The sequence below is a fragment of the Anomaloglossus baeobatrachus genome, chromosome 6 (assembly GCF_048569485.1).
Source record: "Anomaloglossus baeobatrachus isolate aAnoBae1 chromosome 6, aAnoBae1.hap1, whole genome shotgun sequence".
NCBI classification, from domain to species: domain Eukaryota; kingdom Metazoa; phylum Chordata; class Amphibia; order Anura; family Aromobatidae; genus Anomaloglossus; species Anomaloglossus baeobatrachus.
The window spans coordinates 59,241,897-59,268,392 of record NC_134358.1 but is presented as its reverse complement, the minus strand read 5'-3'; the positions used below and the strand labels follow the sequence as shown (position 1 = coordinate 59,268,392).

The window sequence follows — 26,496 nt, the reverse complement described above, 5'->3', positions numbered from 1 at the left end:
AATATGATTACTTACTGTGAGCTTCAGGCACAGAAGGAGCTGTTTTTTTTCTCATAATGTAATTCAGATGAAGTTTTTATAAAATCATGTGAACCATAACTTAAGGACGTATTATAAAAACTTTCCTTAATTTGAGAGCATCATGTAAGTCTGAAAAAGGCTTGTGAATCACATCAGCGCAATCCTCCCCCCACCCCACTCCCGTAATAATAACAACACCAAAAGCCTCATTTTCAGTCTAAAGACAATCCAACTTTCCCCATATAAATATTCTCACATCAAGCCCTCCCACTATGCTATCATATTGAGCTTCAATCTCCTCTTTTATCTGGCAGTATCATCAAATCTCCAACTTACTTAATTTATTTCTACAACACCAATACGAGTATGTGTGTAATGTCATCAGCCCTGCGCTATTCTGTCTCCTCCCATAGACAAGGATGCTGATGTACTTACCACCATCGCTGCTCTCCTTTCTCTCCTGCTTTTCTCCAGTCTGCAAGCCCCAGGGTCTGCACACATCACGCAGGTCTCTTAGCAATATCCTTAAGGCATCCACAAGCCCTCCTCCCTCATAAAGGTGCAGCACACTTACTCAAAAAGTGTTTCCAGCCTATGCCTGAGAGACACTTGGTACTTAAGCCACGTTCCACTGTAGGGAGGTGCTTGAGCAATTACGTTCCTAGTCTGCTTGCACCCCCTAGTTTAGACAGTCCCCTGTTTGTCTCCAGTTCCATCTCTGGCTATTTTCTCCAGTGCAGTCCTGCCTTTTTTCCCTTATGGTTGCTCTGGCTCTGTCCTATCAGCCTTCTGTTCCTGCTCCTGCTTTCTGCTCTGACAACATGTTGCCTGTTCTTCTGTTGCTACATCCCTGAACTTCCAGTCAGCTGTTTCAATCCCGGAGAAAGGTACCTGGTGTCCATCCTCACCATCAGAGGTTTTGGTGAAGACTTAGGGGGGCTTTGCACACTATGAAATCGCAGGTGCGATGTCGGTGGGGCCAAATCGAAAGTGATGCACATCCGGCGTCGCAGTCGATATCGTAGTGTGCAAATCCTTTTTGATGCGATTAACGAGCGCAAAAGCGTCATTATCGTATCATCGGTGTAGGGTCCGACATTTCCATAATGCCGGTGCAGCGACAGGTACAATGTAGTTCCTCGTTCCTGCGGCAGCACACATCGCTGTGTGTGAAGCCGTAGGAGCGAGGAACATCTCCTACCTGTGTCCCGGCTGCAATGCGGAAGGAAGGAGGTGGGCGGGATGTTTACATCCTGCTCATCTCCGCCCCTCTGCTGCTATTGGCCACCTGCCATGTGACGTTGCTGTGATGCCGCACGACCCGCCCCCTTAGGAAGGAGGCGGGATGCCGGCCAGAGCAACGTCGAAGGGCCGGCGAACCGCCTCCTTGTTAAGGGAGCAGGTCGTGCGGCATCACTGCAACGTCACACGGCAGGCGGCCAATAGGAGCGGAGGAGCAGAGATGAGCGGGATGTAAACATCCCGCCCACCTCCTTCCTTCCACATAGCAGACGGGAGCTGCGGTGATGCAGGTAGGAGAAGTTCCTCGCTCCTGCGACTTCACACACAGCGATGTGTGCTGCCGCAGGAGCGAGGAACAACATCGGACCGTCGCATCAGCGTAATTATGGATTTCGACGACGCTACACCGATGATACGATTATGACGATTTTGCGCTCATTAATCGTATCATCTAGGATTTACTCACTACGATGTCAAGAGCGACGCAGGAGGTGCGTCACTTTCGACATGACTCCACCGACATCGCACCTGCGATGTCGTAGTGTGCAAAGTACCCTTTAGTAAGCACATAATCTAGCCCCTCCAAGGTAAGCCTGGCCGTGGCACAGTGGGTTCAAACCTGTTATAGTGACAATCTGTAGTTAGATCATCTCTCCTGTGCAAAGAGTCTCACAAAGACAGCATCTGGAGACCCTCTTTTCATAATTGTTTACTAGACCTAATTCTAATGTACGATTCAGGCACAAAGTTGGAGGCCGCACATGATGATCCAGTGAGCCACAGCTTGGGGGTTCCTTGCCTTAAGGTTTTGTATCTCATTATCAAAATAGAACCAAGGGAGCTAGTAAAGCAACTAAGGTGATTGTACAGAAGAAGAGCTTTATACTTAGTATGCACGTTTGAATTTTGCTATTTGCTGTCATGTATAAAATGCCTACATTTTTGTATATGTCAATATTCATGAAATTCCTTAATATATATGGCAACCCGGCAGCCTTTTGGGAAATGCTGGATTCAGATCTTTGAACTCCTAAATTGGAGAGAAGTCTACGCTAGCATCTATTTATATTAAAGAATAAACAGCTCTCCATTTATGATAAAATGTTAGCCTATGTCTTATTGGTCATCGTTAACCCCATGTTTCATTTTAAACAAAGTGAATGGTGAGTCCTTAATTTTTGCAGTTTCTTTTATTGAGAAAAGTACATTACTTAGCATTCTGTTCTGTTTTTAATACTCATCGCTCATTTGATTCAGATCATAGGATTGTTAAGTGATTTCTGAGAAACCAGTCACTGATGTTTAATGGAACTGCAATGTCTTCTACTTAACAGTAAGATGATTTCAAACATTAAGCCATAATGTTGTAGTTAGTGCATGGAATGATGTGACAATAAGTAATGGTAATACGGGATCATGTTCTACCTAATTAACCACTGTACAATAAAGGATATTGCAATGTTAATGAGCAATATGTCAGATAATTGCAAAGCATCTTAAGGTTACTTGTGTTGCACATTATAGTGGAAAGTAAATTCCTTATATATATATTGGATAAATATTGGTATCAAAACTAACATTTCCAGCAGTATACAAATTTGTAGGTAAATTAATTGCTTTCTCTACTGATTGTAGCAACAAAAAGTCTTATTCAAAGTCATATATGTCTATTATGCACCTTTCAACCCTGACTACCAGATTTACTGTCTGAAAGAAGAATTAATAAATAAAAATAATAGCTCTATGGGAAAGTTGTAGCTCATTACAGAATACACTGCCCTTCCCTACTGAAGATCCCTTTTTCTGCTGCTTCTATTCATGACTCCTTGAGCTCTGGTATATTTTATCTTGGATTCATGAATCTTTTTGATAGATATTGTCTACAAAATTTTATACCCAGTAGAACACATAGAACAGAAAACATTGTACTGCTTCTTTAAATATAGTATTCACAAAAAAACACGACAAACAAGGTCATAAAATATAATACATTTTATGAATGTAAATAATTAAAACCAAGAAATTGGACAAAGAAGTAGTCTCCCAAAATGTATAACAAAAATGGGGGATGATGTGCTCAATATGCATATTATCTCCTCTTCCCACAACCGCGTACAAGATTTCTCCCGTGCCTCCCCTATACTGTGGAATGCTCTACCTCAACAAATCAGACTCTCCCCTACCGTGGAAAGCTTCAAGAGGAACCTGAAGACCCAGCTCTTCCAACAAGCCTACAACCTACAATAACCCTCAGTCCAGTAGACCACTGCGCAACCAGCTCTGTCCTCACCTATTGTACCATCACCCATTCCTTGTAGACTGTGAGCCCTCGCGGGCAGGGTCCTCTCTCCTCCTATTCCTGTCTGTTTTGTACTGTTAATGATTGTTGTACGAATACCCTCTTTCACTTGTAAAGCGCCATGGAATAAATGGCACTATAATAATAAACAATAAGAAGAAGAAGAAGAATAAGAAGAAGAATAAGAAAAAAATAATGATTTTCATCAATAATTTGCAACAAAGTAGAAAAAAAGAGTTAAATAAATATGAAAAAGTTAAAAGAATTGCAAAATTCTCTCATTAGATTTTGCACGCAGTCATCAAAAATTATATAATATTAAATGACAACTGTAGATAAACAGCGATGGATACATATAAATATATAAATTACAGGAATTTAGTTGAATTATGACCAAATATGAGGACAATGTGTTTTATCTCCAGGTAATATATTGATACAAGAAAGACTTATCCATCTGCAGCCATGTATTAGTGTTAACTATTTTGAGTGAGACATGCAGTCTGATCTTGGATAGTATAGCAGTGACTGTGATCGGTTTATACTTATGAGCCAGTATTATTACTAACCAAGATTACCCCATGTTCAGTGAATGCAACCAACACACATCCATGTTATATGTGTGGATATAATCAATCAATTAATTTATTAATTATTTATGCTATATTTTTGCACTTGCTCCTTATTATTTTGTATTATGTAATTATTTATTAGCCATATGGGAAGTCACACATAATTTTTCTACCCTATGTATTGATTATTAATATTTATTCTATTTAACTAGATATATTTAATTATAATTCAATTGCATTACTGCACTTTATATATTTATGTCTATGCATCACTGTTTATCTATAATTGTCAATTGATAGTATACAATAATTTTTGCTGACTGTATTCAATATCTAGTGAGAGAATTTTGCAATTTTTGTATTTTTTTCATATTTAACTCTTTTTTTTACTTTGTTGCAAATTATTGGTGAATATGTATATTGACCACACCGTCCCCCATTTTTATTATACATTTTATGAGACTATTTCTTTGTCCAATTTCTTGGCTTTAATTATCTACTTTAATAAAATTGATTATATTTTATGACCTTGTTTGTCGGTTTTTCTACTTTTTAATACTATACCTGGTGTTGGCTCCGATGGTCACTATGGTTATGGTCTGATGACACCCTTGGGCACACAGGTTTACTTTTCTTTAACTTTTTTTTTGGTGCTGGGTGTATCTTTGCTTGTATTTTTCATTAGTGTTGAGTGACTAGTTAACTATTCGTACTCGCTATGCTGTTAGCGCGTACTGTCCGCTAGTCGCATATTCGTTATGAGTAGCGGATGCAATGTAAGTCAATGGGAAATACTCGCTAAGTAGTGAGTAACCCGAAAGCCGTACTATTCTCTACTCGCATGAAATGTACGGCTTTCGGGTTACTTGCTACTTAGCGAGTATTTCCCATTGACTTACATTGCTCCCGCTACTTGTAACGAATATGCGAATAGCGGACAGTACTCGATAACAGCATAGTGAATACGAATAGTTAACTAGTCACTCAACACTAACTTTCATTCTATGCTTCTTTAAATAGTTTTGAGAATTTTATGAATGGTTTATAATTCTGTTGATCCTTGCTATCTATTCTGATCACGCAAACTTTCACTATGTTCCCCCCCTCCAACAAAAAAAAGAAAAGGAATAGATTTTAGTTTGAGAATTACTCAAACTTTAGTTTTCATATGAAAATTCAGCTACACATTAAACATTAGTTTAATTATTTAGTCCGTATCATGGAGCGCATGTTGCTTGTCATAAGCAAAAACTTGTATAAAATTTAATTTTCACACGTTAATGTGAATGGGCACACTTTATTCAAAAATCCCACAACAGGTAAAATATATTGCAGGGATTGAAGTGGTTTATGCATAAAAGACATGTGTCACTTATGTATTAATTGTCTGATCACCAGGGGTCCAGCAATGGTATCCTTATAAATCCCAGATTTGGCGGTCCCAGTACCTTAAATCAGTGGATAAATTCACAACCATCAAAAAAGCAGGATAATGATATTTTGTCATTCAGGGGCTATCACAAGTCTCTCCATTTTTCTCTCACCCCCTTCATTTTTCCAGGTGATTAGTCATTTTTCAGTATTGCTATTCATAGCACATTTCTTTTATGAAATTCTGGATAAAATTTGGGGAATTTGAACTTCAAAAGATCCTCTCATTAATACTTTTTAGCCCTTACAGTAGTTGGGATGTGATGAATAAATTTGACTTCTGTACTCGGTAATCTATATAAATCTCATATAGACTGAATAGGCAGACATTATTATGTGAAATTCTGCTGCTTTATTAACTTCTGACATCACTGTAGAAGAGTAGGCATTTAGGAATCCAAATTATTTATATTTAATACTGTTACGTCCAGGGTTTCCATGGAACTTGTTGAGTTTTTTTTGCCCTTGTCCAAGATGGAGTCTGTTGTCTCGCCTGGCCCTTGAACTTCCTGTCTGCCCTGCTTATAAGTTCTGGTCAGGGTTTCAGTCCTGGCCTGAATATCTACATAATATCCTGTAACAATTATGTAGATACTCAGGCCAGGATGAAATCCCAGACTGGGACTTATAAGCAGGGCAGACAGGAAGTTCAAAGGTTAGGCGAGGCAACAGACTCCATCTTGGATGAGGTCAAGAAAGCACAAGTTCCATGGAAACCCTTGACCTTACAATCATGTATTTTAATAATACGTAATATATTTCTGTAGTTGGAAAACCATTTCAAATATTTGTTCACCTTCTCTAACTATTGATGCTGTGTTCTATCACTTATTTCTTATCTAAATATTAGAATACTCAATATCAAAACATCTTTAAATCTATTAAGTGGATAATAAGGTTAATTTTTTTTTTAATTGTCATATAAATTGAAAACTTTTTTTGAAAGTTATTTAATTTTATATATATATATATATATATATATATATATATATATATATATATATATATATACATACATGCTGTACATACTTGTTTGGTAGATATATAAATATATATATATATATATATATAGATATATATATATATATATATATATATATATATATATATATATATATATATATATATAATTGCATAACATATTTTCCATTATTCACTATTCATTACGTTTGTCCCCGTAAAAAACATAACAATACATAATGCAATGCAACCTTTTATGTCTTCGAATAATCATTAAGAGGTTGCAAAAGTTGATTGGCTACTGCTACAAAAAGTCTTAATGCAAAAATCCAATAGTATTAATATTTTAATTTAATATATAATAAAAAGCATAAAACTCCTAAAAAGCAATTGAACTATTATAAGTAATTATAATGTTAATAGCAAAATAATATCTATTCATACAAAGTTAGTAACTGTAATGATTCAAGTAGAAAAAAATATTTAGATGTATTGATCGATCTTTAAATCCAAGTAATATCTATTTATCCATCTATCTATCTATCTATCTATCGTCTATATATGAAATCTATCTATCTATGTATCTATCTATTATCTATCTATCTCTCTATCTATCTCTCTATCTCTATCTATCTATTATCTATCTATCTATCTATTATCGATCTATCTTTCTATCTCTCTATCTATCTATCTATCTATCTATCCATCTATCCCTCTATCTATCTATCTATCTATTATCTATCTATCTATCCCTCTATCTATCTATCTCTCTATCTATCTCTCTATCTATCTCTATCTATCTATTATCTATCTATTTATCTATCCCTCTATCTATTTATCTATCTCTCTATCTATCTCTCTATCTCTAATTATCTATTTATCTATCTATCTCTCTATCTATCTATCTATCTCTCTATCTCTAATTATCTATTTATCTATCTATATATCTCATGTCTCAGTAAAACGTCTAACAAAATTGTCGATACATTGTTAACGGTCTTTTCATGTTCACTAGTTTTGGCAGTTTAGAAGTTTTGTTTTATATCTTTATTTTAGGTTTTCCTAATGTCTACTTGGCATCAAACAGCACATTCTTTTTCTCTGTATGATATTTTTTTAAGTGACAAAGTAGTAAACCTTTCTATTTTCAAGCAGAAATTCCTTATTTCATTGTAAACGTTTTTTCTTTAAATGTAGCAGGAGTTAGTACTGTAAAGATATATTGATAATTGCAGGTTTTATTGTACATTCTTTTTTACATTAGTGCAAGTAGTACACGGCTTACGAAGGTTTGCTACAAATCATATAGGACAAAGTTTACTTCTCTCCTTTTTTATTTTTAATCCATTCCTAGTTCTAGCTTAAAAAATTATATTAAAAATTGCACCTAAACATTTTCTATCAAAACATCCTAAATTCTCTTTTTTACATGACAAATTAAGCAATTCAGGTAAAAAAAATAATTATTAATTAGCAATGCTAGAACTATTATCATTACTGTTACTATTACTTTAATTACCGTAACTACTACTACTGATGATGATAATAATTAAGGGTGAACAAGGTATGGTGCAACCTGTTCCCCAGGAGGTAAAGGGGCTAGAGATGAGTGGACCTGTGGAGGTTTGTGTTTGCCGGGTTCAGCCTGACTTTAGGTTCAGAACCGGGACTTGACCAGAACTTGATCCTGGAGCCAGAGCTCCACTGGAAGTCACTGATTGGGCAGATTAGCTCTCCACTCGCATACAGCCAGCAATAAACAGAGCATTTCGGTGAAGAAACGGCGGGATTTTTTTTGTTTGTACATTGAAGCAAGGACTAGGGGAAACTATCAGCAGATGGGTAAGGAATTGGCTAAAGATTGGAAACAAAGAATTGTCATAAATGGTACATTCTATAAATGGGCAATAGTCAGCAGTGGGGTGCCGCAGGGATCTGTCTTAGGACCAGTTCTTTTTAATCTCTTTATTAATGACCTTGTGGATGGGATTAATAGTAAATTGTTAGTCTTTGCTGATGACAACAAAATATGTTGGATATTAAAAACTGACCTTGATAGTACAATATTACAAAACCATCTGAATAAGATGTCAGAATGGGCAGATACTTGACAAATGAGATTTATTGTTGATAGATGTAAAGTAATGCACCTAGGACAGAGTAATCTTATAGCTGCGTATACATTAAATGGAAGTAAACTCAGGACTACAGAACAGGAGAAGGACTTGGGTATTCTCATTACAAATAAGCTGAGCAGCAGCACTCAATGTCAAGCAGCAGCTGCAAAAGCAAACAAGATTTTAGGATGTATAAAAAGGGAAATCCGATAGTGTGCTCACAACATATTGTTAACCCTCTATAAATCACTTGCAAGGTCCCATCTGGAATATGGGATCCAGTTTTGGGTTCCACATTTTAAAAGGGGCTAATTTCTATCTATGTCCACCAGTGATGAATGTTATTCTAATTATTTATCATAACTAAAAATTGTTGAGACTTACTAAAAAAATTGATTGTGTGCTATGTATGTTTGTAGTTATATTTTAAAATGCATAGATATACTTTTAAAATAAAAAAAAATCTACTTTGCGAGAGTATATTCATTATACAAACCAGTACTGCATTAATAATATGGCCATGATCTTAACCAAAAGGAGATGAAAGATATTCCATTTTCCCATCCAATTTTCCTTTTCATCCCAAAGAAGTAACAGCCAAGCTGACTTTAAGAACACAAATGCAGTTTGGGAACACAAACATTTTTATGCCATAATAAAAAAAATTGTTTAAAAGAACAGAGAGTCCTCAGTGGTTGATACCTTTTAATGGCTAACTGAAAAGATGGTAATAATTGCAAGCTTTCGAGACTACTCAGGTCTCTTCATCAGGCATGGTATAACACAAAATCTGAAGAGTCACATATTTATACACAACAGGACATAGAATGGGGCCCCATTCTATGTCCTGTTGTGTATAAATATGTGACTCTTCAGATTTTGTGTTATACCATGCCTGATGAAGAGACCTGAGTAGTCTCGAAAGCTTGCAATTATTACCATCTTTTCAGTTAGCCATTAAAAGGTATCAACCACTGAGGACTCTCTGTTCTTTTAAACAATTTTTTTTATCTCTACTGGCTAACACGGTACAAAGATATATTTTACTTGTATGCCATAATAAGCAGTTATAATATTTTTCTTTCCTAGTGCTATTGATAATAGAATAAAAAAACTTGCTCTCAGTATCTAAAAATTACATTTTCTTATCTTAGAAATTAGAGATAGAACCAAAGCTTAGTAACTACAAGATATCGGCATTTTTTTGTTTTATCAATTACAGGCTCTAACACAACCCGCTGACAAAAAAAACAATTTGCCCTTTTTTTCTCTTACCAACAAGTAACATTGCTTTAACTCTTATTGTTACTTTTTCTTAATTTTTTTCAAAATGGCCGCCATGAAACACAAAATCAAAAATATTATCTGAAGAAAAATACAAAATGATCACTGGCTGCTTAGAGTTACATTTGTATACTAATAAATGGCCAGTATTATATCTGGAGTATAAGTACTATGTTAAATTTTAGGAGACCTCAGTTCTCTTCTGACAATTTAATTTTAAGTAAACTTCTAAGCAGTTTACTTTGGTATCTAATCAATTCTTAAATTAGTTGTTTTGTCCCATATAATGGCTAAGAGTCCAACATACAGTTAAAATGCAGATGACATGAAATTCTTGGTTGATCTTTTTGTTCAAAAGGGGAAGAAGCTGTAGCTAGAAAAAAACATTATTAAAGGCAGGTACATTTTTACATTGTAATTTTACAATATTTTAAAAAGTAGAAAAGTTTTTGCTGTATTCTGAAAATAATTTCAAACAAATTAATAATTTGTTACGAAAAAATGAGGTTTTTTTTCCCAGAGAGCAAAAATTTTCAGCAGAGAGCAAATTTAACATAATTAAAGGAAGAAGAATTTACAAAAAAAAATTTATCAGTCTTAATTTTGGGATTTGTTCAATAATGTAATACAATCTTGATAGTTTGGCTGCATCCCAAATATATGATGCTTTTGAAAATAAAATGCCAATGGTTTACCTGCACAGTAAGCATATTGTTGATTTTAGATTATCCCAGTTGTTTAAAGAAAATATAATAAAAAATTAACAGAATATTCATTAAATAAGTTATTCAGCATAATTCAAAAAAAGGAAGAAAGCATCTTAACATTTCTTCCGGAACAGAGCTAGATGAAAAATCAACCATAAATAAATTCATTTTTATGGCCATTGTCAATGATTGTATTGTCATTTCATGCTATGACATATTTGGATCAATTTTTGAGTTGGATTGTTTGTTTTATTTAGTTTTTAGCTTCTTGAACCCCTTTTAGTTCCTGGGGTGATTTTAAACTATAAGAACAATTTATATAATTTTTAAAATATATTTTTTCAAAATGGGTTGATATAAAGAAAAACAAATTTGTTACTTTTAGCCATGATATGACAAACATAAGTGACCATGGCCTTAATCAATGGCTTTCAAAAGGTCACAAATAAAATAGTATAGATACCTCTATGAGTAACACCTGCAAGTTCTTTAGCTCTCTCTATCTGTACAGAATTTCTTGGCCGTCTTCGTAAGCTTTGGGTTTGTGCTGCCGGTGAAGACTGCAAGTCCATGGTTATGCTTGATTCCAAATCATGTTCAATGGCTTGGACCAGGAGTTCCTCAGTAAGTCTTTTGTTTGGAATTGCAGTTAAACAGGATACAGTAACATCAGGAGAAGTGAGAGCAAGTGTTACAGCACCAGGAGTAGCCTCAATTTGCTCCTCCAACTCAGCGGTGGAAGTGGTTTTGCTGAAACCTGTGGGACACATAGTGGCACTGGATGCTAACTTTTTCTTTTGAATTTTTCATTTTCCTGAGTTGTATTCATTTTTTGCTTTAGAAATTATCTCAAGTTAATTATTAATGATGGTAAATGACATGGACACATAAAAACAATTTTATCCACATTTGATCAAAAGTATATGACAAACTGACAAAATGTTATGTCTAGCTTTGTATACATTCTATTTAAATCAGTTATTTGTTATTTATAATATTTATCCTGCTAGGAAGGTGTATGAGCTTAAGAATTATAAGACCATATGTAAAACTTAAGTTGGTTACTGGCAAGGGGCAACTGGCTTTGCATATACATTACTGTGTATATATATATATATATATATATATATATATATATATATATATATATATATATATATATATATATATATATGATACATACATGCTTTTATATATATATATATATATATAAAAAAGCGTGCATGTATACTATATATATAGAGAAATATATATATATATATATATATATATATATATATATATATATATATACATATAAAGATACAAACATGTATATATATATATTTTTTTTAAAAAAAAGATATAGCTAGCTATCTATCTCTCTCTCTCTGTATATATATATATATATATATATATATATATATATATATATAATATATATATATTATATATATATATATATATATATATATATATATATATATATATATATATATATATATAGTTGCCTACAATATATGTGTGTGTGTATTTTTTCATGGATTTAATATTTACATAATACAGTCATGTGTGCCTAGTAAATATGTTCTAAGCAAAATCCTATAAGAATAGAATTTTAATAATCAATAATTTACATGATTAATTTCCAACATCACACATTTGAAAGCTAACCACTGTATACTCCAGCTTTTCCCAAGAAAAAATACAACCCATACATTACTTTTAGTTTTTTTTTAAATAGTACATACGTATCTCAGGTATTTGTATGGAAAACCTTTCTTTCTCTATTATTGGCTAAATGGAGGTTGGCATTGAGATATGCAGAGTAGTCAACTGTTTATGACATAAGATTTTTTTTTAGATATTTTAAAGCCCCTATATATAGATAAAAAAAATTAACAATGTGGTATTAACGGGCGCCGAAAGCAGAGAGCCTAGAAAGAATATATTGAACTATCTTTTATTTCACACAACATGTTTCTAAGGCTGTTGCCTCCTTCATCAGTTTACCTGATGAAGGAGTCTGCAGCCTCAGAAACATGTTTTGTCTATTGAAATGGCAAAAAAGTGCAATTCCACAATGGTTTTTATTTACTATGTTCCCAATATGGTAAAATGACCAAGTAATGTGTTTTTACTGGTCAGTATGATTATAAAGATGCCAATCATGTATGTTTTCTTTTCCTTTAAGTGGTAAAATAAATATTGGAACTTTTTTTGGGTTATGGTGCTTTGTGAAGGATTATCCTTTGCATCCTAAGGTGATGTTTTTACTTATACCATTTTAGGGTAGATGTGATGTTTGATTGCCTCTTCATTTCATTTATTGCAATCTTTTGGTGGCCAAAAAAAAAAATTCTGGCATTTCAATCTTTTTCTCATTATGCCATTTACTAACTAAATTACATTATTTCATATTTCAATAGATTGAACTTTTATTAATGAAAAAATACAAAATATGTATTTTTTTTAATTGATTTATTTTTAATGACGTAAACGTGGGGTGATTTTAACTTTTGTGGGTTTTTTAAATTTTTCATGTCTTTAAATACATTTTCAACGTTTTACTATATTTAATTATCCCCTTAGGGAACTTGAAGCTGTGATCGTCTGATCGCTTGCGCAATAAACAGCAGGTCATCAGCACTGCTATGTATAGCTAAAATTACTATCTTCTATGAACGCCAGCCAAATGCTGGCTTTCATAGGAGAATTGTAATGACAGGCACAGGGGTCTTTAATAATAATAATAATAATAATCTTTATTTTTATATAGCGCTAACATATTATGCAGCGCTTTACATACATCAGAAACACTGTCCCCATTGGGGCTCACAATCTAAATTCCCTATCTGTATGTCTTTGGAGTGTGGGAGGAAACCGGAGTACCCGGAGGAAACCCACGCAAACACGGAGAGAACATACAAACTCCTTGCAGATGGTGTCCTTGGTGGGATTCGAACCCAGAAACCCAGCGCTGCAAGACTGCAGTGCTAACCACTGAGCCACCGTGCCGCCCTAGCCACCGTGCCGCCCAGCTGTCATGGTAACCCATTAGCACACCACAATCATATCACAGACACACTGATGGGCACGTGGAATGATGCCCACTGCTGTCACTTGTTAAATACCACTGTCAGATATTGTATCTAATGGGGAAACAAAAATGCACAATGGGGTCTGAACTGGTTAAAAAAACAAGGTGAAGATGAAATTGAATGCTCACTTGGTGTAGTTGTGTTATATGTAATACCTTATGAGATTTTAACATCAGCTGCTGGAAACACATGTGGAGATCCAGAGATCAAATTGAAAGTGGTGTGCTTGTTCTGCGCTGCTATGAAAGATCAACCATATAAAAGAAGTCCAGAACACGTTTGTGGAACACGTAAAAAGGCCCATGGTTGAAAAAAGAGTCAACTGTGAGAAAAAGGACCTAAGTTGCTTTGAAGCGCGTAGAATAAACCTCATGATTTCCACTTGTGTGTTCTGGACTTCTTTCACATGGTTGATTTTTCACAACAGAGCAGAAAAAGCATACATCTTTCATTTTGATCACTGCCATAGATTGACAGTGGCATTTAACAGGTTAACAGCCAGGGACAGGGCTTCGCTCCACTCCACCCATGGCTATTATACACATGTTATCTGATTGAATCAGTCTTCATGTGATAGCCAAAATGGGCGTGTGAGTCAGAATCAAAGCAGAATTTAGACTAAAGGCCACTACTCACTAAGAGACATTGCTAGCGACATCGCTGCTGAGTCATGGTTTTTGTGACGCAAAAGCAATCTTGCTAGCGATGTCGCTGTGTGTGACATCCAGCAATGACCTGGCCCCTGCAGTGAGGTCACCAGTCATTGCTGAATGTCCTGGACCATTTTTTGGTCGTTGCTCTTCCGCTGTGAAGCACACACCGCTGTGTTTGACAGCGAGAGAGAAACGATTTTGAATGTGCAGGGAGCAGGGAGCCGGCTTCTGAGGACGCTGGTAACCAAGGTACACATCGGGTAACCAAGCAAAGTGCTTTGCTTGGTTACCTGATATTTACCTTGGATACCAGCGTCCGCAGCTTCTAGAAGCCGGCTCCCTGCTCCCTGCACACGTAGCCAAGGTACACATCGGGTAGACCTTTGCTTAGTAACCCGATGTGTACTATGGTTATGAAGCACAACGTCGTTAGACAGGTCACTGGTGTATGGTGGCTGATCTCTGATCGCTGTGGAGATCTGCCTGATTGACAGCTCACCAGTGACCATGTAGCGACGCTCCAGTGATCTCTGCCAGGTCAGATCTCTGGTGGGATCGCTTCAGCATCGCTAAGTGTGACGGTACCCTTACATGTACATCAAAGGTCGTAAAGTGGTTAAAGATACAGTGGAACCTGGCTGCAAGTCACAGTTACTACAAGCTTACTGGCCCAAATTTCACTTTCTTCCTCACTCTCCTGTTTTTGGATTCCAGTGATTACATAACAATGTCCTAAGTAACCTGTACAGAGGCTGCTGTAGTTACTGGACTTTATTGGTTTACAAATTCTTTTTAAAGAAAGAAAGAGAAAAACGTAACTTTTTGTTTAGGAGAGAAGCAATTTTTTTTCTCTTTTGAGCAATTTTTTTTGTATCTATCACCTGATATCTATAGTTTGCATATAATAACAATAATAATAATAATAATGATAATAATAGTAATAATAATAATAATCATTTGCATTTAGGAACTTAAGTTTATGCTTTTTCATTTATTTGAATATGTCACTAGCTAAGAAATATTATTTTCTATTCACAAAATGATGACACACTAAACAATAACAAGTATTTTTAATTTTATCACTTTTTGAAATCACGACCATGTCTTTATTTGAAGCACATCGTGCAAGATACACATCATTGTTTAATAAAAGATGAATAATAAATAAATAATAAATAAATAAATAAGCTATTATTTTAGATGTCCCACAACATCAATAAAGTAGAGCTATTCACAGACGCCGGGTACAACAACGTTCATCAGAACTGCCAGCTCAATGTAGCGCTTACCGAGACCCGGCAACTCTGATGAGAGTTGTCATCATCTGGAGTCTATAAATAGTGGTACTTTACTGATAATCACAGTCGCTGACATTGCAGTAGTAGTTCTGAGATTAAATCAGAGCTTCGTGGCAACCTATATATATATATATATATATATATATATATATTTATATGTGGATAAGGAAAAGTGTGGGGAACTATGAAAATAAACTATTTTTTTCCTGTGTGTGTTTTTTAACTTTACACTTATTGAGTTATTAATGGGGTGTCTAATAGACACCTCTCCATTACTAACCCCTGGGCTTGATGCAAGCTGGAATAATAATAATTAATAATAATTTAATTCATTTATATAGCGATATTAATTCCACAGCGCTTTACATACATTGGCAACATTGTCTCCATTGGTGCTCACAATCTAGAGTCCCTATCTGTATGTCTTTGGAGTGTGGGAAGACACAGGAGTACCCGGAGGAAACCCACGCAAACACGGGGAGAACATACAAACTCCATGCAGATGGTGTACTTTGAACCCAGGACCTCAGCACTGCAAGACTGCAGTGCGAGCCACTGAGCCACCGTGCCACCCGGTCAACATCATTAACCTACTACCCCAATTGCCACTGCATCAGGGCAATCAGGAAGAGTCGGGGTGAAGTTCCAGATCTGTCAAAATTAGTGGATGTGCCAATTCTGGCTGCTATTTTTAGTAAGGAAAGGGCCAACTAATCATGCACTTTCCCAGCCTATCAGCCCACAGATCTCTGCTTTACCTTGTCTGGTTATCAAAAATTTGTGTAATCCCACACTTTTTTTTAATTTTTTACTTCACAACAGCAACCTTGGAGTCAGAGATACATTAAGACATCTTCCCAATGCATTTTTCTCTAGTGAACTCTGACAGAAAAAGGCTTGAGTTTCCCATAGACTTCTATTATACTCATTACTGAAATCATACTGGTCTGAGTAATGAGCACAAGAGGACTTTAGTGATCATTCATCACTATTAACTATCAAAAAAGATAATAGAGACAAAAGTACAATTCTTTACTCCCTCATAGTAATCGGGGCTATAGTATCCTATGTCTGTTTTATTTTGCTTTATGTGAATACCTATACTTTTTTCACAAATATGGTAAAGAGTAAAACAAACATAATTAGCACCATTCAAAAATGATTCCTTCTTTAGCAGGAGTACGGAGTTATTACTTATTTTCCTTTCTCAGAAGTTCTCATAGTCGTGTCAACAAAGAATGCAATTTTGCTTCAACCACAAGCAGAGGAAAATATTTTTTCCCTGTCATATTTAATATAATATGCAATTTTTGATATCCTAAATTTCATGCTATTAAAAAATACCCATACTTTGACCAAGCTTTATCTCCCTATAAAATAAATATTCAAAAGTAAAACTGTACAAAATTAATTTAAAAATAGATAAAAACATCTACGACTGAGGCATTGTAATCCAAAACGCATCAGTTGGTTTTAATGTAATTTCTGCACATGGATTTCCAATAAAGTATTGATCCTAGGAAGACAGATTGCCAAATTTTTTTCTATTTTGAGATTTTACTATGCTTGCTCAGACTGCGGTGCACCCAGAATTTTATTGAAGCAGGTGTAATGGTGAGCTGTCAATTTATGGTCTGAAAATGAATTTAAAGTTTATTAATTTCATAAAATAGATATAAGGCCTCTGCCACACTCACGTGAATTTCACGCACGTGCCGAGAGACACGTATTTTCCCTGCGTGTTGTGTGCAGGTAAGTACGTGTCTCTGGTACGTGCGTGACACGTGTGTTCTACGTGTGCTATCCGCGATAGCACACGTAGAATCAGTAATTATTATACTCACCTGGTCCTCCCTGCTGTCCGCGCTGCTGTCCGTGGTGCTGATCCTCGGTCTCCAGCCCTCCCGTCTCCCCGCTGCTGCTGCTGCCAGGCAGTGAAGTGAATATTCTATGAGATTAATGAGCGGCGGTCGGCAGCAAGAGGCAGCAGCGGCAGAGACAGGAGGGCTGGAGAAGGTGAGTTAATGTTTTTTATTTTTTTCCCTGACATGTGTGTTTACTCCGGCGCGTGTCACACGGGACCGCATCCACACTACACCTGTGTGGTACGGGTGCGGGCCGTGTGACACCCGTGCTGCCGGAGAAAACACTGACATGTCAGCGCTTTGAAAATCGCACACACGTACAAACGCACACGTACACACGTTCCGTGTGGTTTTACGTGTGTGTGCCTGCTACCATAGGGTAGCATTGGTTAAAGTGTCTCCGTGCCGCCGGTACGTGTAAAAAATGACAAACACGTGCCGGCAGCACGGATGTGTGGCACAGGCCTAACTCTGATCAAAAATGATAATGATGCTTTATCATGTCTTATTGAAATAGTGCTGATTTATGATTTTTTAAAAGACTCTTAGTAACTGCAAAATATAAAATAGTAGTTCAATTATAGTAACCTAACAATTTATAAAGCTGTTGTAATTATATCATAGTTTAAAGTTCAGAGAAATTCTGCATTTATGTAGTATCAAGTGGTGAAATTCGATTCAGGCAGATGCAATTAATTTAAGAGGGAAAATAAATTTTGTAAACTTAATTCCGTGTGAATAAAATTAACAAAATTAAAAAAAAACTTTTTTACTCATCTCTCCTCAGTCTACCTATCCTGTGCTGCTTATCACAACTGTACAACTGCTGCATCTCCCCCTCATTCCCCAATAAGCTCATCTTCTTACACTCCAGGTCTTCTAGTTGGAAACACCACTGTTAACTAGACCATATAACATGGTATGCCACTCACGTTATTAATATCTGTTGCACCTCAATAGACAGTATAGTCATGTGAGAGAAGCTTTTCAATAGACTCTTCTGCCATCTGTCATTTTGTTATTAGTTTCCATTTGTCCCTAAAGGCCCTGTCACACACAGAGATAAATCTTTGGCAGATCTGTGGTTGCAGTGAAATTGTGGACAATTAGTGCCAGGTTTGTGGCTGTGTACAAATGAAACAATATGTCCATGATTTCACTGCAGCCACAGATCTGCCACAGATCTGCCAAATATTTATCTCTGTGTGTGACAGGGCCTTAAGTCTTCATCCCAGTACACTAAGATTGAAATCTTTTTGACTAATATTAAAATGAACTTTCCTCTAGTTACACAATCTGGCAATATTGACCAGATGGTCTCCCACATTATTAAGGAGGAATAAAAAGGCATTTCCTTCATGAACAATTAAGAAAAATAAAGTGCATAGTGCAAACAAAGATAGAGTCTTTTTCCAGGAAAAAGAGTTGGACTCCTTTATATTTTTCAAAAATAGTCAGGGTGACATATCACATTGCTTAAATATGCAGTGTTGATTGTGATATATTATTATACTCTCACCCTGTTATGTATCTTAACCAAAGTGACATTTGTTTCAATATTGTTCTAGAAAACCCTGTGTCTGCAATTGTTATAATTAATCCAAAACTGTATCATTTCCAAGATTTGGGCTAAAAAAAGTCCACATATACAACCTAATAAAGCAGTTACATATTGGAAAGATACCTGCTGTGTATCTTTCCTTTTTGTCCTCATATCGGTGTCAATTCCATTAAGACTCTACCTGAGTGACAAAAGATCTCTCCTTTGACAACTTGGAGGCCCCAGCGAGATCCAACTTCTCCACTTATACTTACTTATCCTGAACTGAACAGATTGACTGCATTCCATCCTGAACAAAAAAAACCTTGGGGTAAGTGAGCTTGTAACTCTCAAAACATTTTCCCTTCAGGAAGGAGGCAGGCAAAGATCAGCTTAGGTCAAAGAGAAATGTGAAAATTCCTCAGGTAGAAATATTTGTTATCTGCTGCTGCTTTTGTTGATTGTCTATATTTTTGTCTACTGTACCACTAATATCTGCTTACTCATCTGGCTTTTGTTCTGTTTTCAGGCTGGCCAAAATCAGTGGTGATGACCACCAGAAGACCAAGATGGAGAAAAATGGAGGAATAGCTAAGGTAAAGACCTGGCAAGTTGTCCTGAAGGGCTCATAAGAGGAGGAATAGGGTAAAGTAAATTTAAAAGATTATTGGGGGCATTTTAAGCCCTTTCTCAACATCTCAATCTGAAAAAAAGACAGCCCACATTTTAGATTTACGTAAATTTATTTTGATTTTAATAAATTTGCTTATCTCTACCTAATACATTTATTATTGGCTAAAATATTTAATTTGATATAAGCAGTCTGTAGGTATGCAAATGATAAATCTATGATATAACTGAGCACTGGGAAAAATGTAATTAAATAAATGTATCACTATTTTATGATTGAAGAAATAACACCTTGCTCAAACAATGAATATCTTTTAAAAGATTGTATTCTGAGTTATGAAAACTTTGAAAATAATTTTAACTGTATTAAGGATTGACATGTGTCAGGATGAACACATAACATGTTAACGTTTTCTAAAAATAATTTTTCCTCAATTATTTGAAAACAAAAAGCAACCAATACTTGAAAATCTTTAACAGCACTCGAGGTACAGTATATGTATCACGGCATGTGTTACAAATATGGCCTCTTTCACACGTCAGTCAAAAACACACATTTTTTACTGATATATTAAAGATGCATATGGCCCTCAATGTGCTGTGATTTTGACACACGTGTGTTCTCCGTGTGCTAATCGTCATAGCACATGGAGATCAGGCACTTCTATACTCATCTGTCCACGCTCCTGCTGCCCATGCTGGTAATATCTCACCACTGCTGTTACTTCCAGGTCGCGGTGCAGTGAATATGCATGAGCATAATTAGCTAGCCAAGAACCAGGAGTCAGCTGTGGCAAAGACAGCATTGCTGGAGAAGGTGAGTATAAAAATAATTATATTTAAAATATGTGTTTTCTCTGGCACGGGTCACATGGATCACACCACTGAGTAGTCTGTGTGACATCAGTGATGCCAAAGAAAAATGGATTTGTTTCTGTGCAGAACACATGGACATGCGTATGCACTGCACAGAAACACGGTCAGTGAGAAATCACTGATGTGTGCGCAGACCCATTGATTTTAATGGGTCTGCAAATGTTCGTGACTCTGATATGTATAAAAACAGTAACATACAGTTAAGCCCGCTACACACGCTTCAATATATCTCACAATCCATCGTTGGGGTCAAGTTGTAAGTGACGCACATCCGGCATCATTCGTGACGTATTTGCGTGTGACACCTACGTGCGATCAGGATTGAACGCAAAACCGTTGATCGCAAACACATCGTATCTTTGTCTAGAATTGAGCGTTTTGTTGCACGAACCTACTCAATTGTAACGTGTGACATCCCTCATACGATTTCGGTGTCTGATGCTATGTGCGCAGGTGTGCGCTCTGCACCGCAGCTTATAAAAGGTCCGCTTCAGAGCGCAGCTGAAAAGCTGCGTTCTGAAGCACCTCACAATGTCTGTCATTCACTAATCTCTGTCAGTCGGTCACTATCTCTGTCCCTCTCTCTCTGTCCATGTCAGTCTATCCCCCTCTCTCATATACTCACCGATCCCCGATCCCCGGCGCTGCACGGCATTCACACTGCTGCGGCGGCTTTTACTGTTTTGAAAAAGCCGGCCGCCCATTAAACAATCTCGTATTCCCTGCTTTCCCCGCCCACCGGCGCCTATGATTGGTTACAGTGAGACACGCCCCCACGCTGAGTGACAGGTGTCACACTGCACCCAATCACAGCAGCCAGTGGGCGTGTCTATACTGTGTAGTGAAATAAATAATTAAATAATTAAAAAAACGGCGTGCGGTCCCCCCCAATTTTAAAACCAGCCAGATAAAGCCATACGGCTGAAGGCTGGTATTCTCAGGATGGGGAGCTCCACATTATGGGGAGCCCCCCAGCCTAACAATATCAGCCAACAGCCGCCCAGAATTGCCGCATACATTAGATGCGACAGTTCTGGAACTGTACCCGGCTCTTCCCGATTTGCCCTGGTGCATTGGCAAATCGGGGTAATAAGGAGTTATTGGCAGCCCATAGCTGCCAATAAGTCCTAGATTAATCATGTCAGGCGTCTATGAGACACCTTCCATGATTAATCTGTAGATTACAGTAAATAAACACACACACCCGAAAAAATCATTTATTAGAAATAAAAAACACAAACATATACCCTGGTTCACCACTTTAATCAGCCCCAAAAAGCCCTCCATGTCCGGCGTAATCCAGGATGGTCCACCGTCGCTTCCAGCGCTGCTGCATGGAGGTGACCGGAGCTGCAGAATACACCGCCGCTCCTGTCACCTCCACACAGCAACTGAAGACAGCCACCCGATCAGCTGAGCTGTCACTGAGGTTACCCGCGGCCACCGCTGGATCCAGTGACAGCGGGTAACCTCAGTGACAGCTCAGCCGATCGCGCTGCTGTCTTCAGTTGCTGTGTGGAGGTGACCGGAGCGGCGGTGTATTCTGCAGCTCTGGTCACCTCCATGCAGCAGCGCTGGAAGCGACGCTGGACCATCCTGGATTACACCGGACATGGAGGGCTTTTTGGGGCTGATTAAAGTGGTGAACCAGGGTATATGTTTGTGTTTTTTATTTCTAATAAATGATTTTTTCGGGTGTGTGTGTTTATTTACTGTAATCTACAGATTAATCATGGAAGGTGTCTCATAGACGCCTGACATGATTAATCTAGGACTTATTGGCAGCTATGGGCTGCCAATAACTCCTTATTACCCCGATTTGCCAACGCACCAGGGCAAATCGGGAAGAGCCGGGTACAGTTCCAGAACTGTCGTATCTAATGAATGCGGCAATTCTGGGCGGCTGTTGGCTGATATTGTTAGGCTGGGGGGCTCCCCATAACGTGGAGCTCCCCATCCTGAGAATACCTGCCTTCAGCCGTATGGCTTTATCTGGCTGGTTTTAAAATTGGGGGGGACCGCACGCTGTTTTTTTAATTATTTAATTATTTATTTCACTACACAGTATAGACACGCCCACCGGCTGCTGTGATTGGGTGCAGTGTGACACCTGTCACTCAGCGTGGGGGCGTGTCTCACTGTAACCAATCATAGGCGCCGGTGGGCGGGGAAAGCAGGGAATACGAGATTGTTTAATGGGCGGCTGGCTTTTTCAAAATATTAAAAGCCGCCGGAGCAGTGTGAATGCCGTGCAGCGCCGGTGATCGGGGATCGGTGAGTATATGAGAGAGGGCTGCTCAATTCAGTTACTCAGGAGATTAGCGGTCACCGGTGAGTCCTTCACAGGTGACCGCTAATCAGGACGCGACACAGACAGAGCCGCAGCATGACAAAGAAGTCAGGTGAAGTTCACCCGAGTTCATTCTGAATGTGCGGCTCTGTCTGTGTCTGCTGTCATCTGCCATTCAGCTCTGCTACATGGCTGTCTGTGTCTGCTGTTAGCGGCCATGTAGCAGAGCTGAATGGCAGATGACATAGTAAAAACGCATCCCTACACATTACACACGCTTGGCAAGTCAATAAATAAAAAAAAAAAAAGGTGCCCAATGCATACGTCACAGAACACATGATCTAAAGGAGCGCACACAAAATTGATCAATTTAACATAGACTACTAACGCACGTGTGACAGCAAATGAACGACCAACGTGCAATCTCATAAGATCCCGTATGCAACCTGGGCGTGTCACATCGCAAATGCGATTGTACAACTAATTGCAACGTGTAAAGTGGGCTTTAGGTCCAGAAATATTTGGACAGTGACACAAGTTTTGTTATTTTAGCTGTTTACAAAAACATGTTCAGAAATACAATTATATATATATATAATATGGGCTGAAAGTGCACACTCCCAGCTGCAATATGAGAGTTTTCACATCCAAATCGGAGAAAGGTTTTAGGAATCATAGCTCTGTAATGCATAGCCTCCTCTTTTTCAAGGGACCAAAAGTAATTGGACAAGGGACTCTAAGGGCTGCAATTAACTCTGAAGGTGTCTCCCTCGTTAACCTGTAATCAATGAAGTAGTTAAAAGGTCTGGGGTTGATTACAGGTGTGTGGTTTTGCATTTGGAAGCTGTTGCTGTGACCAGACAACATGCGGTTTAAGGAACTCTCAATTGAGGTGAAGCAGAACATCCTGAGGCTGAAAAAAAAGAAAAAATCCATCAGAGAGATAGCAGACATGCTTGGAGTAGCAAAATCAACAGTCGGGTACATTCTGAGAAAAAAGGAATTGACTGGTGAGCTTGGGAACTCAAAAAGGCCTGGGCGTCCACGGATGACAACAGTGGTGGATGATCGCCGCATACTTTCTTTGGTGAAGAAGAACCCGTTCACAACATCAACTGAAGTCCAGAACACTCTCAGTGAAGTAGGTGTATCTGTCTCTAAGTCAACAGTATAGAGAAGACTCCGTGAAAGTAAATATAAAGGGTTCACATCTAGATGCAAACCATTCATCAATTCCAAAAATAGACAGGCCAGAGTTAAATTTGCTGAAAAACACCTCATGAAGCCAGCTCAGTTCTGGAAAAGTATTCTATGGACAGATGAGACAAAGATCAACCTGTACCAGAATGATGGGAAGAAAAAAGTTTGGAGAAGAAAGGGAACGGCACATGATCCAAGACACACCACATCCTCTGTAAAACATGGTGGAGGCAACGTGATGGCATGGGCATGCATGGCTTTCAATGGCACTGGGTCACTTGTGTTTATTGATGACATGACAGCAGGCAAGAGTAGCCGGATGAATTCTGAAGTGTACCGGGATATACTTTCAGCCCAGATTCAGCCAAATGCCGCAAAGTTGATCGGACGGCGCTTCATAGTACAGATGGACAATGACCCCAAGCATACAGCCAAAGCTACCCAGGAGTTCATGAGTGCAAAAAAGTGAAACATTCTGCAATGGCCAAGTCAATCACCAGATCTTAACCCAATTGAGCATGCATTTCACTTGCTCAAATCCAGACTTAAGACGGAAAGACCCACAAACAAGCAAGACCTGAAGGCTGCGGCTGTAAAGGCCTGGCAAAGCATTAAGAAGGAGGAAACCCAGCGTTTGGTGATGCCCATGGGTTCCAGACTTAAGGCAGTGATTGCCTCCAAAGGATTCGCAACAAAATATTGAAAATAAAAATATTTTGTTTGGGTTTGGTTTATTTGTCCAATTACTTTTGACCTCCTAAAATGTGGAGTGTTTGTAAAGAAATGTGTACAATTCCTACAATTTCTATCAGATATTTTTGTTCAAACCTTCAAATTAAATGTTACAATCTGCACTTGAATTCTGTTGTAGAGATTTCATTTCAAATCCAATGTGGTGGCATGCAGAGCCCAACTCACGAAAATTGTGTCACTGTCCAAATATTTCTGGACCTAACTTTACATACCACAATCACGTCAGTGTGAAAGGGGTCTAAAGGAGTGTTTTCTGGTCTAACTTTGGAAAAAGCCCTCCTCGGACTTTATATTTCCTATAGTACGTGTCCATTGATCTATCAGTATATGCCTGACATAGGGTTGGGCTATTTACTCTTGTACCTAAATCAGTGTGAATAATGCATGCAAAATAAAAATAATTATTTTTAATCATTCTTATGTGCCTTTTGGTAGGCAGTTCCTCCCTAGATTCACTGCAACTTACAAAATAGTCTGTTCATTTCAGTAAGCCATGATAAGTATACATGAAAGCACAGTACATCTTTTGTGCTTTCCTAAAATTTTGATTTTCATTCTATCTAAAAAAAAAATATTGTTTTGTAAAAAATAATTTGAAATATAAAATATAAAAGGGACAGTTTTACTTTTTACAAGCATCCAGTTAGAGGCAGACACAAAGGTACATGTTCTGAAACAAGACGAAGCTCAATACAAATTCTAAAGTAGAATAATGATTTTTTTTATTTGCTTATCTAGATATTTTAAGGCACCACATGCTTTATCTGTATATTGACTATTTTATTAGGTTATTTCACCTTACTTTGTATTTTTAGAATTTGTAAACGGTGATTATATATATATATATATATTAAAATCTGTTAGATTGTTAAATATTTATATATTTTACCTGCCAAGGCAGCAAATAATATTTCCTACCTCTGGATGTACAGTATTTGAACATTTACACACTAAAATCAGGACTGTGTTACATTTTCCAAACAACAGGAAAGACATCATATTTATCTTTTAAAAATAAAAAATATACAGATTTTATCAGATGGAGTAGCAAACTGGACCAGGTATGAAAATTGAATATAAATTTAGCACAATACCACCAAATAAATAATAACGCCTAAAATGTACCTTTTAATATTACCTCTTTAAAAATTCCTCTTTAAAATAACACAGACAAACAAGACGAATAGCACCGCATGTGCCAGCGTATGGGAGGATAGGAGACTCTCCGAGGATATAGCATCCAGAGTTCACCCTCATACACAACCCATATAAACAAAATGGTTTTTTGATATACCACAATTCATCAATTGGGGAAACTGATAGTATAGGGTAGAAGTACACTCCTTACATCAAAGTAAATCCTCCACCAGGGTATATCACGACACCACTTGGTAAAACAGTGATAATCACCCACAAAATGACTTATGTGAAACACCCATCCCAACAATGAGGGTGGCGTAGCAATTCACTCAGTCCAAATATATGTGGAAAAAAATAAGGAACAATCTCACCATACTGCCGTTGCTTGGGGATGGTGTTCCTCTTATTACCACTGTTTATCTGTCAGACAAGTTGGCCTTTTCATGAATCCCCCGGTTTTAACCAGGTATTTCCATAGGATCCAGACCTTATGCCCGCTTCTGACTCATAACAAAGCTCCACTCTCAACGCGTTTCCC

The 26,496-nt window shown here is 37.3% G+C and overlaps 1 protein-coding gene across 7 annotated transcripts in view; it reads right to left on the bottom strand.

Moving 5' to 3' along the window:
• CSMD3 (CUB and Sushi multiple domains 3) overlaps positions 1 to 26,496 on the bottom strand; it is a 2,007,504-nt gene that overhangs the window by 1,185,843 nt on the left and 795,165 nt on the right. For 5 of the 7 annotated variants that reach the window (XM_075352941.1, XM_075352934.1, XM_075352935.1 and 2 more), the window contains exon 7: positions 11,097 to 11,390. The exons of the other annotated variants lie outside the window; for them this stretch is intronic. In XM_075352941.1, the coding sequence (XP_075209056.1) occupies positions 11,097 to 11,390 (294 nt within the window). The remainder of the gene's footprint in view (positions 1 to 11,096; positions 11,391 to 26,496) is intronic. 7 annotated transcript variants of the gene reach the window in all.